Source organism: Pristis pectinata, chromosome 21, assembly GCF_009764475.1.
Source record: "Pristis pectinata isolate sPriPec2 chromosome 21, sPriPec2.1.pri, whole genome shotgun sequence".
Taxonomy (NCBI): domain Eukaryota; kingdom Metazoa; phylum Chordata; class Chondrichthyes; order Rhinopristiformes; family Pristidae; genus Pristis; species Pristis pectinata.
Window position 1 is genome coordinate 3,366,731 of NC_067425.1, and position 19,192 is coordinate 3,385,922.

Sequence of the window (19,192 nt, forward strand, 5' to 3'; positions counted from 1 at the left end):
AGCTAATCAGCAAACCACTGTACAATTTTGGCAGTAGTTAATAATTACGTGGCAGCATTCAAAGTTCAAGGTTAACGTTCTTCCCCAATCTTGACCATCAAGCTACCCTTAACCGTGTCTTTCCAAATAATTGAGAATAACTAAATAGACATGGGTTCAAAGCACAGAAATGCCATTATTTAGGCATTAAAATTAGCCACCAAATAACTGGTGTGGAAGGTGGAAAGATGTTACATTAGTAGTCTTATGAAGTTAGGGTTGAATCTTGTTGCTGGGGACATTTACTCCAGACTTAATCTGTGCTGAGATAACTCCCTCCCCTTCCCTACCCCAGCCTTCATCTATGATCACAAATAGGACAAGTACAGGAATGTTTGTCTGTAGCTATATCTGTGGCTAGGTGTGTTTCTGAGGTGTTTTCTTGATTCCATAAAACAGTGATTGTAATTGTGAAGTATTTCATTGCCTGCAAAATGCTTTGGGGCATCTTAATGTTAAGAATAATATTATATGTGTGGGTTCTTTCTTGATATATGATTAAATTAACAGTTTGGGTTCTTTTCAATTTAGTGGTAGAGAAGAGAAGTTATGGCCACAGACTCTCCACGTCGTCCCAGTCGCTGTGCTGGTGGAATAATGGTCCGACATCAGGCAGTAACGTAAGGAATTTGTTTATGTGAATTGTTTAATACTGAATATATTTGCTCCTTTTAAGGTTATTGGTTTTGCTGCAAAGATTGTTGAACACTTAATCTAAACGAGAAATTTGATGAAGACAATAGCAAAAACAGAAAATGCTGGAAGTACCCAGCACATCTGGAAGAATCTGCAGAGAAACAGTTAACATTTCAGTTTGATACTAGGAAAAGTTAGAAATTGAACATGTTTGAAGTTGCATAAGAATGGGGAGGGTGGAGTGAACAAAGGGAATGCTTGTGATAGCGTGGAGAGGAGAGAGAGAGTAGATAAAATGCTGGAATTTGTTATTAAGGAAGTAGTGACAGGGCACAGAAAATAATAATCAGTTTGGACAGAGTCAACATAGATTTATGACATTGAAATCATGTTTGACAAAATTATAGTTCTTTGAGATTGTAACTTGGTCTGTAGCTTTCTATGCCTTGGTAATTCAAAGTGCTCATCCAGATACTTTTTAAATGTTGTGAGAGTACCTGCCTCCACCACTATCTCAGGAAGTGTGTTTTAGAATGCAGTGACCCTCTGGTTGAACATTTTTTTTCCTCAAATCTCCTTCAACCTTCTTACTTCCCAAACCATTGCCTGCTGGATTTAGACATCTCCATTGTGGGGGGGAAAAGTTTCTCATTATCTATGTCCTTATAATGTCGTTATGCCATTATCTATGTCCTATGAACTTATCTACTCTTATGTCCTCATAATTTTATACACTTCTGTCAGGTTCCCTTGGCCTTCTCTGCTCCAAGGAAAACAAGCCTAGCCTATCTAGTCTCTCCTCATAACCGAAACATTTTATCCTAGGCAACATCCTAGTATGCATCCTCTCCATTGCATCCATGCACTTCTCATAGTGTGGCGGCCAGAACAGTGCTTAGTACCCTAGCTGTGGCCTGGCCAATGTTTTATAAAGTTGTACCATGACCTTCACGCTGTATGGCTCAGCTAAGAAAGGTCAACATCCCGTATGCCTTCTTCACCTCCTTATCTATCCTGTGGTGTCACCTTTAGGGATCTATGGACTTTTGCACTATTCCCTGTGTTCCTCAATACTCCCTAGGGCCCTACCATTCCTGTCTTTAAACATTTTAAATCAAATCTTCCCTTCCCCTTTTCTGTTCGAAGAACAGTCAGTTTCTGCTGTCTGTCAATTTGGTTGTGTTCCCTATTCCCATTGTGCCTCTCAGAAGCTTGTCTCCATACTCAAGTATGTTGAATTGCTTCAATAGCTCCTAAAGGAAGGAAATAAAGGTAGTCAAATGTAATGCTAAATCTCTGAATAAGTTGTCTTTTCCGCAGCCCTCCTCTTTAATTCCTCCTGTGACTGAAGTTGCAAAATGGATGTCTCAATTAATACATTAAGCATGCACTGAGTAATTTACATCGTTCCTAATAACTATCCATTTTATATTTAGCTGCAGGTCCGTCTTCAGCACATTCTGACACTTCATTTTGGTTGACTCCTGAACATCTGCATAATGAATACCTGAAATAGCATTTACTTTTATCAGTGGCACGTCCAATTGCCAATTCATTCCTCTGGCTGAGAAAGTACTATGTGATTTTGGGATATTTTGTCATGAAGTCTCTCACCTACTGGTGCCAAAATTGGCAAATGTAGTTGTTTCAGAAAATTGTTTCAAAACACAATTTGACAACAGTTTATTGATTTCTAGATCAACCAACCTATATGCCAAGTCCCAATTGACCAAAGAAAAGGAAATGTGTGGGAAGAACATCCCTTTTAAGAGATGAAATAGGTCTTGCAAACTCTGGCATGGAGCACATGCAGTGTTTGTAAAGTGATTTGAACTTGTTATTCAGCACAAATGCTTATAATACACTCCATACCAGGTGTCCAGTGGTGCTGGGGTGGTTTTGTATTGGGTGTGTTTGATTTTAATGGCTTTTCAGGATGTTCCACATGGGTGATTTCTAGACAGGGCAATGGTGTTAAAATGGACATGATCAAGTTGTGTTGGAAATACCACTGGATTAAGGAATAGTTGCGTTGGAGGGAATTTTCATAAGGACATCAGAATTAAGACCAGCCCTTTGAGACTGTTCCATCACTACTAAGGGCTATGATCTTTGGAATTAAATTCATCTTCTAGCCAGTTTCCCAGAGCTCTTGAATCTCTTGTAGTTCAAAAAAATCTCTCAACCTTGAGAAGGCTCAGTTGGTAATGTTTTGATGAGCAGCTCTGGCTGAATGGGGCTGCAGTTGGATGGAACTTCTCCATGTATATTGGCCTGATCGACGTACCTCACCAAGTCAAGACATAATGCAGGCCTTGATTCGTGGATGACTCTGGCTATGAGGTGGATGCAGCACTAGCATATCTGAGCTGCTTATATGACATTTTTTACTGCACTGTAGCATATTCCATCCAAATTCCAGTATTTAGTCATTTGTTTCTTATAGTTCAGTTTGTTCTGGATGGTCTGATTATGATTTTTTTTGTTGCTCAGTGAACGGCAGAGAAGGACTTTTTGCCATAATCCAATTTCAATGCAGTTAGTGTTTCTACCATTTTTAGTGACTGCTCTTTTACATTTCTACAGAAATTTGACTGCCATATTGTTGGCCAATGAATTTCTCTGTGCTGAAGTCTTGGGAAATTGTAATTTATTATTTATAGAACAAAAATGTTATCATTCAGTTGCCTTTGATACTTTTTGAGTGATGACTATTCAGTTGTTTTCTGCTACAGGACCTGCTACAGGACATGCAATTTTCTTGTTGCAACAGTTTACTCAAATCCAGACAAACCTTTCTCCATGAATTATTCAGTCAATCCCTTTGGCCAATAGGTGGTGCATTCTACAGTTCTTTTGCTCTTCTACTCTGAATTCTGAAATTGTACTGACTTTGTTGCTTTTATTTTGCTTCACTATTTATCTCTCCTACCTGAATAACATGTACTATGTGGGTCAATGTGAACAGGCGAATCCAGTTCCAGGACAGTGGATGCGGTGTCAATAATCTGCTCAGCACACACTGGCCTGCCTGGCTCTCTATTCATAGTGTAATAACTAATGACAAACTATGCACATGGCAGGTTATGGTCACAAGTAGAAGCTAGCTACCCTACTCAAGCTTGATGGGACCCATCTATATTTATTTTGCATATGAAAGAAAACTGTGTCCTCTGGCTCAGGTAGAGTGAGGTCAGGCCAGCTTGGTACTCTTTGTAAGCGCTTTTCTCCACCTGCGGTAGAGTGCACCTAGGACAAAATTCTCTGGACAGTAGGATTAATGATGATAGTTGGGTTGAAAATGGAAAAAGCTTGTGTCCTTGAGATAAGGTTTGGATTGGCCGAGGCCATGGATAGTTCAGATTTTCATTTTGATTTTATGCCTAAACAATCATTACTTCCAAGGCATTGTCATTTTATCCCAGTTCTGATACAGTGTGGCACAAGAATTTGTCTGTTAATTAATGCAGATGTGCCCAAGGCAAAAGCTGTTTAGATGGTTGCCAAGGAGTCGTTGGGGCCATACATAAAATTTAAATCCAATTAGTTTGCATGACTTTAAATTTGCTGGTGGTAATTTTGGTGTTTTGAGTTAGGACGTACTGAACAATGAAAGAACAGTACTAAGAATACCACTTTTCAAGCCTTCGTGTATAAAATTACTGTGCTGTAGTGTTCTATGGTTCTATGAAAGCGAAAACAACAGCACAAGGGCGGCACAGTGGTGCACTTGGTAGAGCTGCTGCCTCACAGTGCCAGAGACCTATGTTCAATCCTGACCACAGGTGCTGTCCGGGTGGAGCTTGCATTTTCTCCCAGTGACTGTGTGGGTTCCGGGTGCCTCGGTTTCCTCCCACACCTCATGTTGCATATGCAGGTTGGTAGGTTATTTTGCCACTGTAACTTGCCGCTAGTGTGTGGGTGAGTGGTAGAACCATACAACCAAATTGTGGGATGTTATTTTTGGTGATTTGGCTGGCCTGTGATACCCAAACCTTCCCTCTTGCTCAAAGGTAAAACAAGATAGTTATACTGCTATAACAGTGGTATAGGATGAGGAAATTTGATTGGAATCACTAAATAATCAACCTGAAATAAAACTGTAATTCTGTTTGGAAAGGAAGCTCTTTACATAAGCATGATTGTAAAATAAAGAGCTACCAAATACATTATTAGATCATTTAATCCATATTCCAGAACATTGTGACAAAGTCTTCTGATGAAATGAAGTCAAGTCAAGGCAAGTTTATTGTCATATACACAAGTGCATGTATACACAAGTGCATGTATACACAGGTGCAATGAAAAACCTACTTGTAGCAGCATCACAGGCACATAGCATCATATAACAGCATTCACAAGAAAAACATAAATTAAACATAAATTATACACAATTTTTACAAGAAAGAACATAATTTGAACAAAAAAAAACAAAGTCCATTTTAGTGCAAAGTGATCATAGTGATCACTACTAAACTGTAGTGATTAGGGTTTTGCCGGTTGGTTCAAGAACTGAATGGTAATCAAAGGTATTTAAAAAAACACAATGATCAAAGGTATTTTAAAATAAAAACAATTTTTTGAGCATTTCTGTTTATTAGCCAAGAATGCTCAAAATGAGGGAAAGGTTGTTTGACAACCAAGAATCATCCAAAAGGTTTTCATGGAGAGAATGGTTATGATCAGGAATGCTGTACCAGGGTATGATAGTGGAAGCAGACTCAATCATGGCATTCAGAATGGAACAGGATAAATATGAATAAAAAATTTTCAAGGCTTTGGGGAGAGTGGGGGTGGGGGGGAGGTGGGATGGGACTAACTGGTTGCTGTTGCATAGAGCTGGCATGGACTTGATGGGCTGAATTGGCTCCTTTCGTTCTGTAATACTTGCAATTCTGTGTATTGGTCAATAATCTCTTCATTTTCCAGTTAGCTTGGGGAGGTAGTGTGTCATGAAAATGAATGTGTTGAGTGAGGAAATAGGGTGGTTGGAGACAGGACGTCATTTGGTTTAAAAAAAAATCTGAATAATATTCAACCAGATTTGGTAACTCTATGAGTAAAGTTCACCTCCACCCCCTTCACTATTTTAGCTGCTGAAACAAAATCTTCCAGTCATTTTTAGATATGGTTGTGTGATTCTAAGGTAACTTTGAGTTCTGTAGTGAAATATTTGTGTTTATTTTCAGGGAACAGTCATATATGGAGAGTGTTGTCACCTTTCTGCAAGATGTAGTCCCTCAGGTAAGTGCCACAAGTGTGTAAATTGTCAGCCAGTTCACATCTCTGCTGTACATGCAGTAGTGTTTCTTGGATAAGTACAAACAGCAAACATGAAAATAAAAAAAAACTTGTGTTAATCTGGATCAAGTCTGAAAACCAAGAAAGGAAAAAAAAGATTTGCATTGAAGTAGCACCACTCAGGACGTCCTAAGTGCTTTACCGCCAAAGAAGTGCAAGCATAATTATAAACCAGAAAACACAGCTACCAATTTCACACAGAAAGCTCCCATTAGCACCAAGCTGTAAAAATTCATGATAATTCCTTCAATGATATTCAGAATCATGCCATGGCATCTTTTAAGCCCAGTTGACTACACATGAGGCTCGCTTTTAATACCTCCTCAAAAATACCAGACTGAAGCTGCTGCATTCTCTTACTATTGCACTGACATATCCAAGAGTGGCAAGAATATAGTACTCTCTATGATTTTTACGCTCAAGTATTTAAAGGGAACTTGAGCCCAACAACCTTTGGACATCTCAGTTAAGTTGGTGACATAATCAGAGTTCTTTGCATGACGTCAGCCATACATTGCTGATAAACCCTTTGTGCATTTCCAGCATTTTGTTTTTGTTTTATTTGTAAATACTTTATTCCTTAATTTGATGTGAACTTTTAGAAATTATGCTCTACAATTCCATTTATCAAGGATTAGATAGAAACAGGTTATTTGGCCCAACAGATACTTGTTTATTCTTCACTGAGGCAACTTCCTACCCTTCTTCATCACACTTTATTGGTATTTCCTTTTTTTTTTCTCCTTTGTGTTGATTTAGTTTTCTTGGGTATCATCTCATTGACTCTCTATGGGAGAAAGCACTATATTCTTGGCACTCTTGGATATATTAGTGACTTTTATAAATATAGCCACGTATCTACATCTCCCCTATAAATGAAAGCATCATCTCTGTGCCTACCTTTTCAGGATATTTCACATACTTTATCAGGTTGCCCTTTGGCCTTCTGGAGAAGAAATCCGGTGTGCTCTATCTTTCATGATAAATTTAACCTCTCAGCTGTTGTTTCATCCTTTCCTGATTGACCACTATATTATTATCATCCATCCATCACTCCTGCACTTGCTGACTTAATTTTAAAATTCTCATCCTTGCTTTCAAATCTTCCATGGCCTCAAATGATCCTTTATCTGTAATCTTTTCTAGCTGTGCAATCCTTCATCACCTCCAATTTTGGTGTTTTGAGTATTCCTAGTTTTAATTGCTCTACATTTTTGGTGTCTGTGGCTTCAGCTGTCTAGCCCTCTTGTCCTCTTTACCTCTCTTCTTTTACGATGCTCCTTTAAACCTTTTACCGAGCTTATGGTTATTGTCCTTCATGTGGTTTGGTGTCAAATTTTGTTTGATGACACTCCTCGGAAGCACCTTGGAATGTTTTACCATGCTATTGCCCAAGGATCCTAAAGCGTTCTACATGTATGTAAAGAACAGGAGGATGACTAGAGTGAGGGTAGGGCCGCTCAGGGATAAATGGGGAAAAGTGTGCCTGGAGGCGGAGGAGGTAGTGGAGGTCTTTAATGAACACTCTGCTTCAGTGTTCACCAGGGAGAGGGACTTTGACGAATGTGAGGTCAGCGTAGAACAGGTTAATGTGCTGGAGCATGTTGTGGTTAAGAAAGAGGTAGTGTTGGAGCTTCTGAAAAACATTAGGATAGCTAAGTCCCCGGGGCCGGATGGGATATACCCCAGGTTAATACAGGAGGCGAGAGAAGAGATCGCTGGGGCGTTGACGATGATATTTGCATCCTCCGTGGTACCAGGGGATTGGGGGATGGCAAATGTTGTTCCCTTGTTCAAGAAAGCTAATAGGGATAATCCTGGGAATTATAGACCAGTGAGTGGGTAAGTTATTAGAGAGGATCCTTAGGGACAGGATTTATGAGCATTTGGAGAAGCGTAGTCTTATTAGGGATAGTCAGCATGGCTTTGTGAGGCACAAGTGATGCCTCACGAGCCTAATTGAGTTTTTCGAGGAGGTGACAAAAAGAGGTAGAGCAGTGGATGTAGTGTATATGGACTTTAGTAGGGTGTTTGACAAGGTTCTGCATGGGAGGCTCCTCTAGAAAGTCATGAGGCATGGGATCCATGGAGACTTGGCTGCGTGGATTCTGAGTTGGCTTGCTCACAGAAGGCAGAGGGCGGTAGTAGATGGAGAGTATTCTGCCTGGAGTCGGTGACTAGTGGTGTTCCACAGGGATCTGTTCTGAGAACCCTGCTTTTTGTGATTTTTATAAATGACTTGGATGAGGAAATGGAAGGATGGATTAGTAAGTTTGCGATGACATGAATGTTAGAGATGTGGATAGTGTAGAAGGATCTTGGGGTCCGAGTCCAGAGATCCCTCAAAGTTGCGGTGCAAGTTGATAGGGTGGTTAAGAAGACTATGGTGTGCTGGACTTCATTAGTCGGGGGATTGAGTTCAAGAGCTGCGAGGTAACGTTGCAGCTCTATAAAGCTCTAGTTAGACCACACTTAGAGGTGTTCAATTCTGGTCACCTCATTATAAGAAGGATGTGGAAGCTTTAGAGACGGTGCAGAGAAGATTTACCAGGATGCTGCCTGGCTTAGAGAACGTGTCTTGTGAGGAAAGGTTGAGTGAGCTAGGGGTTTTGTAATCTTATACACCTCTATCAAGTTGCCTCTCACACAGGATGAGAGGCGACTTGATAGAGGTGTATAAGATTATGAGGTGCATACATAGAGTGGACAGCCAGCACCTTTTCCCCAGGGTGATAATAGCCAATACCAGAGGACATATCAGGAGGAAAGTTTAGGGGAGATGTCAGAGGTAGGTTTTTTACACAGAGAGTGGTAGGTGCCTGGAATGCACTGCCGGGGGTGGTGGTAGAGGCTGATACACGAGGGACATCTAAAAGACTCGTAGATAGGCACATCGAAGAAAGTAAAATGGAAGGTTATGGACTGTGTAGGAGGGAGGGGTTAGATTAATCAGAGAGTAGGTGTTTATGTAGGTTGGCACAACGTCGTGGGCCAAAGAGGCTGTACTGTTCTATGTTGTTTTGCTGCTGCTGCTCACTGTTGAAAGCAGATATAAGTTCTTACCTTGATCTCTTTCCCTCAATTTTGCTTTCTCTTCTAGGCATACACTGGCTCACCTCCAACAGATGAGAAAGAAAAAATAGTCTGGGTCCGTTTTGAAAAAGCTGATATTAATGGTAAATAAATACTTTGTTTTTCTTTGCAATTTTCTCCCATTTAACTTAATTTTCTTGCAAACCATAGTTTGTTTGTGCAAAATTGTGATCCAACTTCAGTGTAGCTGATCTATATTTCATTAAGATTTTTGAGAAATAGTAGTGGGTGAGTAACAAAATTCATTCCTATCACAAGTAGAAATATTCATATCATAACTGTGAAACACTCCCAACAACACAATAATAGAGCATTTTGACTTGGTGTGCACAGATTAGTGATTGGTGGAAATGAATGTATGGATTCAAAATAACAGATTAAATGTATTGCCTGAGAAAGGTATTGGGACAACATTAAAAATTGTTGCATACCGTTGTCCGTGAGTGACAGTTGGTGAGGTGAGAGTGTCAGCCTTGAGAAAGAAGTAGTTCTTGACCAGTTGTGACATCTAGGAGCTCTGGTAAAAAAAAACGCTTCACTGATTATGGTTTTACTTTGAACGAAAAAAAATGGTTCTGGTTGTTGACCATCACAGCCTAGGACTGTACTGCCTCAGGGTGATGTCCTAGACCCAGCCATTCTTTCCATCATATGGTCAGAAGTAGGGATGTTTACTGCTGATGATGTTGCTACATTAAATACTATTTGCAGCTTCTAAGAGAATAGAGTGGGCTATGTCTGAATGCATCAAAACCTGAACAACATTAGAATGGGCTTGTTAAGTGGCAAGTAACATTCATACGATGCAAGTGCTAGGCAATGACGATTTCGAACAGGAGAGGGTCCAACCACCAACCCTTGATATTCAACAGCTTTACTACTATCAAGTTCCATACCATCATTGTCCCGAGGATCACCATTGATCAGAAACTCAACTGAACCAGCCACATAAATACTGTGGCTGCCAGAGCAGATCTGAGGCTGGATATCCTGCAACAAGTGACTCATCTGACTTTCCAAAATCTTTGCATCGTTACAAAGTACAAATGAGAATTGTGCTGAAATACACCCATATGCCCAGATGAATACAGTGCCAACACACTTAAGAAGCTCAACACCATTAAGGGCAAATTAGTCCAATTGACTGGCATCTCATCCACCATCCTGAATTTCATTTGCTCCACCATTGCAGTGCATAGCAGCCACAAAATGCACTACTGGTGCTCACTTAGGCTATCTGTCCAGTGCCTCCCAAACTCATGACTTTCGGCAGCTAAGAGGACAGGGGCAGCAGGTGCTCAGGAACACCAGCACCCTCCAATTTGCACACAATCCTGACTTGGAAATCTGTTGTTGTTCTTTCATTGTTGCTGGTTCTAATTCCTGGAGCTCCTTACCCAATAACGATGTCAGAACATATACCAGAAGGTCTACAGCAGTTCAAAAAGGTAATGTAGTTTCTTACAGACAATTAAGAATGGGCAATAAGTGCTGGTTCTGCCAGCAGCACCTGCATCCCTTAAATAATAAAGAAAATCCATTGCACATAGGATTTAGTATAGGTAGCAGAGACGTGATAATATCCTCCCTCATGAGAGCCATTCCCTCATGAATATTGCCTTGGACATAACATTAGAAGCAAGTATATTTGATGTGGAGCATGATTTATAATAACTTCAGTCACTATTCAAGAAAGTTGTACATCTGATGATCTGTGCAATGTATGGGTTGTAGTTGCTTAATTTTTTTTTGTTCAAAAGACTTATAGGTGCTGGAATTGACAGACTGGAAAACTGCATATCGTAGAGTCATAGAGATGTACAGCATGGAAATAGGCCCTTCATCCCACCGAATCTGTGTCGATCATCAACCACCCATTTACACTAATCCTACATTAATCCCATTTATATGTAATGATCTGAACAGTATTTTAACTGCATATTATTCAGATGGAATAGGGAAAATAAATCTAGAACAGTGCTTTCAGGTACGTGTGGGCATTAAGCCAGTGGGTTACTAGTTCAGAGTGGTTAAGGGCAACTTCAAGTTTAAAATTGAGATCATTTTTTTCAGAGCTGGAGCAAACAATAGAAATTTATTGAAATACTGACTAAATATAAATTCTTGTCTCTGTTCTAAGTGAATTTCTTTATTAATTTACTCAGTGTTTGGGATATGAGTATCACTTTCAAAGATAATATTATTGCCCATTTCTAATTGCCCTTGAACAGGTAATGGTGAGTCATCTTTAATCTCTACGCTCCTTCTAGTAAAGGCATTTCCATGGTGCAAATGGGTAGGAGCCAGCAATGATCAAGGTTGATATATATCTAATTCAGAATGGTGTGTGGCTTCAAAGTGGTTGCGAACCCATGCTCGTGTTGCCCTTGTTCTTCTTGGTGGTAGAAGTCACTAGTTTGGGAGGTGCTATTGGAGTAATCTAGGTGAGTAACTGCAGTGCATAGTACACAATGTAGCCATTAGAGCCACTGTCTTGGAGGGAATGAATGTTTAGGGTTGTGCAAGTGGTCTGCTTTATCCTGGATGCTGTGGAGCTGCTTGAGAGTTTATGGAACTGCAGTCATCCGGGTAAGTGAAGAGTATAGCATCACACTCCTGTGGTTTGCAGATAGTGGAAAGACATTTGAGTGTCAGGAGGTGAATCACTTGCTTCAGGATAGCCAGCCACAGTATTTATGTAATTACTTCAACTGAGGATGAAGAACTCAGCAATGGAAATGCATTAAATGCCAAGTGTATGTGGCTAGACTGTTTTGTTGAAGGTAACCATTGCCTATTACTTTTGTGGTATGCATGTTACTTGCCACTTATCACCATATGTCTGAATGTTGTCTAGGTCTAGCTGCATATAGTTATGGATTCTTTCATTTGGGAGAATTGTAAATGGAGTTGAACATTGTGTGGTCATCAACAAACACCCCCACTTGTGATCTCGTGATGGAAGGAATGTTTTGATGAAGCAGTTGAAGATGGTTTGGCTGTCCTGAGAAACTGCTGCAGTAATGACTTGGGGCGAGGATGTTTGACCTCCAATAACCACAACCACCTTCCTTTATTTAGGTATGACTCCAACCTCTGGAGTGTTTTTTTCCTTAATGCCCCTTGGCTGCAGTTTTACCAGTGCTCCTCGATACTCTGTCAAATGCAGCCTTGATATCAAAGGCAGTTAATCTGACCTTGACACTTCAGTCCTAACCGTTTGGTCCTTGTCTGGAGTTTAGTTCCTCAATTGATCCCATTTAGCATGATTGTAGTGCCATACATCACAATAGAGAGTACTCTTTTGTGGAGACAAAGTTCATCTTCACAAAGGACTGTGTAGTGGTTACTTCTACCAGTTCTTTTGTGGACAGATGCATCTTCCAGAGGTAGATTAGTGAGAACAAGGTCAAGTAAGATTATTCATTGTGTTGGTTCACTCACTACCTGCCACATACCCACTCTGACAACTGTGTTCTTCAGTTTTTTTTCTCTTCATAGATGCTGCATGACCTGCTGAGTATTTCCAGCATTTTTGGCCAATTTGGCCACTGCTGGGACTTCCAAACTATTCTTGGATGGTGGATGTTGAAGTTCCTCATCCAGAGTACATTCTATGCTTCATACTTTTAGTGCATCTTCCAAGTGTTGTTCAATGGAAGAACATCAATTCCTCAGCTGAGAGAGGATGGTAGATGGCAATGAGATGGTGGTTTTCCATGCCTGTGATCGATCTGATGCCATGAGACACAATGGGGTCTAAAATTAATGTTGAGGACTTCCAGGGCTAATCCCTTCTGCCTGCAGTATCACTTCCTGGTGAGTTGGGACATACCCAGAGATTGTGTTGGTAGCACATTATCTGTGATGGATGTTTCTGTTGCTTGACTAGCCTGTAGGAAAGCTCTTCCAATTTAGACAGCAGTTTTATTCTTTTTTTCTCTGTTTCAGCATAACTTAATGGGACAACTCAGTGGCTTGCCGGGCCATACGGTTAAGGTTTGGGGTCACAAATAGGCCAAATCAGTGAGACAGCAGATTTCTTCCCCCAAACGACATTAATAAACCACAATTTGTACTTTTGTGGTTGTCATTACTAATGAAAAGTATTTTTAAAATTCCAGATTATTAACTGTACTTAAATCCTGCATTGTCATTGGATAGGTTTTGAACTTTGATTGTTAGTTCAAGCCTGTGAATTACTATTCTGGTACTTTAACTGCTATACTGTCACCATATCCTGTTTAGTTTATGACCTGGAACTACACAGGACCTGCAGCATAAAAACAGTTTATTTAGTTCAGCTCTTCCATGGGGGTTTATGCTTCACTCGAGCCACCATACATCCTGATTGTACCCTGTTATCTGTTTCTTTCTCACTTCACATAATCACTTAGCAAACCTCCTCTTAAATGCATTTATGCCATTGACCTCAGTCACTCCTTTGTGGTAGTGTGTAATACATTCTTGCCACTGTGGAAAATGGATTTATTAGTGACTGTTCCAGTTCATTGCAATTACTTATCATTCTTGATCCTGGCATAAATCTTGGTCCAGGAATAAAGGATGTTCCAGTGTTGAAAAGAGAATATGAAACTAATTCTAAATTTAAATGCTAGCAATGCACTGTTAGTCAGCATTAATTGTTGAATATTTCAGTGTAAATTTGTTGTCAGAATAATGATATTGGGATTAGATCAGACGATTAGGTTATTCCATTTCTGAGAACCTACAAGCTGAAGTGTTTTGCTTGTCTCTTTATTAATAGATGCTGTGCATTTCTCACATTTTTTGCTTTTGTGAAAGTGTTTTCCAGTTATTGACATTTTGGTCACTCAGTTCATTACTTGCAACTTCTTGTAAGTAAATGTTTCACTTAAAGCAGTTACTTAATGTTTGATCTAGTTGAACCAAGAATAGTTGTTCATTGAAGTAGAAAAGTAATTGTAAATGTGATTGTTGAGTGTGAATAGAAATGTTGATCTGAGCTTAGTATTTCTCAGCAAAATAGAATTTAACTAGCTTTAATGTGTACAGGAGCAGCAGCTTTAACGTAGCAGAATGACCCAGGGCAAGTTAAAAATAGGAAACTGGATAGTGACATGACATGGCTTTCGAGTGGGGTGGGTAGAGGAGTGAGTTCAGAATTTAGTGTAGGAATATCAGCAGAATGCTAAAGAAGAGGGAAAATACAAAGTGTTTCTCCTTTGTCCACATATAAAGAATGAAATATTGTTTGCCTCTTCATTTTCTTAAAAAAATCTTCAAATTTGTTGCCTAATGGAGGCCTGCCATTTTAGATCTCCAGAGACTGAGTCCCATATATCCTGGAGCCAATCCATTCATGTTAACCTCAGACCTGTTTGGAAGCCTGCCCTAAGCTGTGGAAATGTGCTACTTGTTGTCTGAGCTCCATACACTATGGTTTTTAAGAATTGATGTAAGCTGCAATGGGCTCCATTGGGAAATGTAAAACTCTAACTTTTGTGTATCTGCAGCTGGAACCTGTATTCACCAAATTTACTGTAGTTGGTTTTTACAATGCAAGTCACTTTTGTTTGAGAGATTTTATTAGTGAATTTTCAGGACGACTTTGAACCAATTGTATTAAAAAAAAAAGCCGAGCTTCAGAACAAAGCACAAAATGTATTGCTTTGACCAGTGGTCGTATAGTTTTTGATCAACTGTGATCTGCACATAGCAGTTTTAAGACTAATTTTTATTTTATAGTCTACTGCAGATGCATGGGTCAGTTGTTTGCATTCCATGATATTTACACTTTTCAGACTGCTGACTAGATTAAAGACGTATGGAAATGTGGGTTCACGAGGATAACTGAAATTTTTTTTCTTGGAATGAAGGTGGTAATTTCAAAAATGATTAAATGTAAGTCACTGATCTTCTATGTTTCCATTCTATGCAACACTTGGATCTTTGCATTATTCAGACTAAATCTGAACAAGGAAGAGGAGTCCCTCGGCACCTTGGGCCTGTTCTGAGATTTAATGTCATGGTTGATCAGACTGTAATCTCAACTCAACCTTCCTACCTATGCTGAAAACCTTTCACCTCCTTGCTTTTGAAGAATCTATCAACCTCTGCTTTAAAAATATTCAAAGATTTCTTCTATCACTATTTGAGAAAGAGAATGCCAAAGAAGATCCTTTGTTTAAAATGGGTGACCCCATAATCATTAATCAATGATCAGTACTTCTAGGTGCTTCACAAGTGGAAATATCTTCTCCACATCCTCCCTGTTAAGACCCCTTGGGATTTAAACTCCAGCTGATACAAGTCTTTGCCTGTTAAACCTTTACTCATAAGATAACCCTAGTCTAGTAAACTTTCCTTGAACTGTTTCCAACACGTTAACATGCTTCCTTAAATAAGGAGACCTATATTGTACACAGTATTCCAGATGTGGCCTTAACAATGCCCTGTATAACTGGATGAACATAAGCTCCCTATTTTTGTACTCAGTTTCCCAGGCAATAAATGAAAATATTCTACTAACTGTTGTAATTACTTGCTGTAGCTGCATACTAGCCCTTGGTACACCGAGATCCTAAGGTTGGCACAGTGGTGGAGAAGTTAGCACTGCTGCCTCACAGCCCCCGGGATCCCGGTTCAATTCTGCCCTTGTGATGTTCTCACTGTGACTGTAAATTTTTGTCAAGTTCTTTGGTTTCTTCCCAAAGTACGCTGGAAGGTTAATTGGCTACTATAACTTATCCTTTAGTGCAGATAAGTGACACAGAACTGAAAGGGGAGTAGATGGGCATGTGACAGAATAAAGAGAATAAGGAAAGGAAGTGATGGGATTGCACTCTGGGGAGCCAGCATGAGCCCAATGGGCTAGATGGCCTCCTGCATTGTTGTAAGTAAGTCTCATCCCTCTGCTTCTCAAATCCTGACTGAATAGCAAAAGGTTGGCACAGGTAATTTGCTTTCTTTAAATTGCAGCAATGACATTATGCAGGGTAAAAATCTTCTTATTCCAATAATGTGTTTATAGAAAATATCCCAAGCAGCTTCATGAGAAGAGAGAGGAGGTAAGTGAACTAGCTTGACACTTACCCTCTCTGCTACGTGGCAAAGTTAAAAGAAAGTTTCTGCTGCTGTCACTGAGATTGCTTCCTCAGCTAGGATGAGTCAGATCAATATTATCTTGATGTATGTGGGTCTTTGCTGTGTGCCAAATGATTTTGCTATTCATTTAACGTGACTGCACATCAAACTCTAAATAATTGTACATAGAATACAGTAGAATTTTCTGCTGTAGTGGTACATGAACCCAAATCCTTGAAATGCAGTCTAATGCTAATTGTACCATTTAGTCATGTCAGAATGGAATGAATTTTGGAGGCAGGACACAATGTGCTGCTACTTGTATTTAATGGATTTGGTGATGCTGGCAGGAGATGAATTTCTTGGCAAAGCTCTTTCACAGATGGGGGAAATAAAAGACTTGTATTTGTATAGCATCTTTCACTTATTCTTTTGAAACTCAATTACAGTTGAAGTGTTGGAAATGCAGCAGCCAGATTTTAGCACAGCAATACCCATATCTGGCAACGTGATAATGACCAAATAATCTGCTTTAGTAATGCTGGTTGAGGAGTAAAACTTGTGCGGAACAATGCCATTTGTTCTTTTCATACCTTGGATGTTTTATGTCCACCTTGGAAAGCAGACTGAATCTCCCTTTATTGCCTGATTTGAAAGACTGCACCACCCCACCAATACTGTATTGGAGTGTCAGCCCTGGCATCTGAAGTAAATGGGAATGAATATTTATCTAGCATTTTGGAATGAGCTGGAAATTATTTAAGAATTTGTTGACAGCATGAGATCTTCACAGTTGCTGTATTGTGACCATGAAATCTTTTTGCAGATCTTGCAAGAAATCCAGAGTATCATGAGATGAACAATGCTGGAAATGATCCCCCATTGCTGCTGCTTATTGGATATGCAGATGGAATGCAAATCTGGAGCATCCCTGTAAGTCATTATTTTGTCTTGTTTTCTCTTTTTAAGTGCAGAACACCTACTTTGCCTCACTTCAGCTTCCTTCATTGGCTTGTTTATCTTAGTAGGTGCATCAATAGAGGTGTTACAGCTCTCCATTTGAATTTGGCAGTGAAAGAAATTGGGAAAGGTGCCTGCTCTTAATTGCAGGAACCTGTGTGATTGTTTACGTTTGCACGTACACAAATTAAGGTTTAGGTTTGGCTGTGGTGCTAATGATCTTTGTGCCAATGTCGATGGCCCTCACTGACTTGGGTTCAATGTGTAGTCAGGTAATGGTCCAATTAGTGGTTGGGGAGTGATTGGTACCATTCAGCTCTGTATCAAGCAGTGCTATCAGCCCTTAATGGAGAGGGAAAAAGAACAAAAGTTCACTTGTATAATTATAGCCTAAAAATAAAAGTACCAAAGCATCTTCTGTTCATTGATTAGATTGTATCTTTTGCTCATTGATTATAGGTAGACTAGAGAAATCTATTGCTGTGTGGACATCATTTGTGTATCTTTGTTTTGCTTGTCTGGTAACATTTAAAAAGTTGCAAGAGAATTTTTGAGTAGAATTGTAAAGATGTCTCACTGCATTTATACAGGGCTTCGGTGGGTCCACACCTGGAGTATTGTGTACGGTTTTAATCTCCCTACCATAAAAAATATATACTTGATACAGGGGAAGTACGGCAAACTTTCTTGGAATGGCAGGCCTGTCCTATGAGGAGAGATTGAATACACTAGGTCTCAATTCTTTCACGTTTAGAAGAATGAGATTGCTCAGCAGGGTAGGTATGGGGAGGATGTTTATCTTTTCCAGATGAATATCCTTCTCTAGGATTACGAAGGTTTTGTTAAAATAGATATTGAAAAGATGTTTTAACTTGCAGGCAAGATCAAGGCTATTGACCATGAATATAAGATACTTACTAATAAATCCAATCTGGAATTAAGGAAAAACACAAAGAATAATTAGTATGTGAAACCCTCTAGCATAAAAAGTAGTTGAGGTGAACAGTATACGTTCATTTAAGGGAAATAAAAGAGGGAGAAAGGAATGTTGGATCTGCTGATGGGTGAAATGAGGAGAGCTGGAAGAAACCTTACATTGAGCACATAAGGTGACCATGATGGCCATTTTCTGCACTGTGCATTTTATGTAATGATCTTGGGTGCAAATTTTTGGTTGTGGATGTTAATGAAGTTCCATTTGCCTTTCTGGTAGTGAAAGGTTCCATGACACTGTTAGAAAAAGTGTTGGCAGTTTGCCTGATGTCTTGATCAAGTTTGGTTCATTGGCCATCACCACCAAGAAGTATTTGAACATGCATTTACTGATTATGACTATGTATACTGTTTGGCGGTTATTTAGCCATTCACATGGGATCTCTAGAAGTCTTAGTGAGGTCCTTTATAAATGAAATATCATTGTTTGCGCTGACTTCTCAGGTCTATGTGGTTTGGGATGCCTATTTCATTATGATCAATTCTGGTGCACTCTAGACTGAACTGTATCCTCCAGAGTATTTACAGTGTAGCCTGCTTCATTTGTGAATGGATCTGATGAGAATGATTTTGCCTTAAGGACATGTTTTGTCCCATGTGCTGCATCCATTTATATCACTAAAATCTCTGCATGCAAGATGTTCCAAGCATGTTTTTCTCTTAAGACAGAATGTTCTTCGATCTGATGGAAAAATCCCAGAAACACAAGCCATTTGAAATTAAAAACAGAAAATGCTGGAAATGCACAGCAATGGCTCAGCATCTGACAGAAAAGTCAGGTACTGCATGAAGTGAAGAGCTAATGTTTTGGGTGGAATCCATCTGACTCATTCACATGCTAAATTGATCTGCCTTGAGCATTTCCTGATCTGTTCTTGGAGATCTGAGGTGTCAGAAAAGGTCTGTGAGGATGATCTTATTGCCAGATAGCTTCTGAAGAGCATCAGAGAGTCAATGTTAATGTGTATGATATGAACATATAACTAAGTCAATGAATTCAGTTAATTATTGAAATACTGTAATGGAAAGTATTTGCTGTGAACTAAATAAATTTAACCCCATTCTGAGTATTAAAGAGTTTACAGTTTAAAAGTAATCATGC

At 39.5% G+C, this 19,192-nt stretch overlaps 1 protein-coding gene across 3 annotated transcripts in view; it reads left to right on the plus strand.

Annotated features, from left to right (window-relative positions):
- The window catches only part of bcas3 (BCAS3 microtubule associated cell migration factor), a 760,056-nt gene that overhangs the window by 15,777 nt on the left and 725,087 nt on the right, over positions 1-19,192 (plus strand). For all 3 annotated transcript variants that reach the window (XR_007957928.1, XM_052035317.1, XM_052035318.1), the window contains exons 2-5: positions 571-659; positions 5,865-5,919; positions 9,077-9,152; positions 16,964-17,070. Coding sequence is in view for 2 of the 3 variants with exons in the window: in XM_052035317.1 (XP_051891277.1) it covers positions 589-659; positions 5,865-5,919; positions 9,077-9,152; positions 16,964-17,070 (309 nt within the window). In the remaining variant the exon portion in view is untranslated. The remainder of the gene's footprint in view (positions 1-570; positions 660-5,864; positions 5,920-9,076; positions 9,153-16,963; positions 17,071-19,192) is intronic.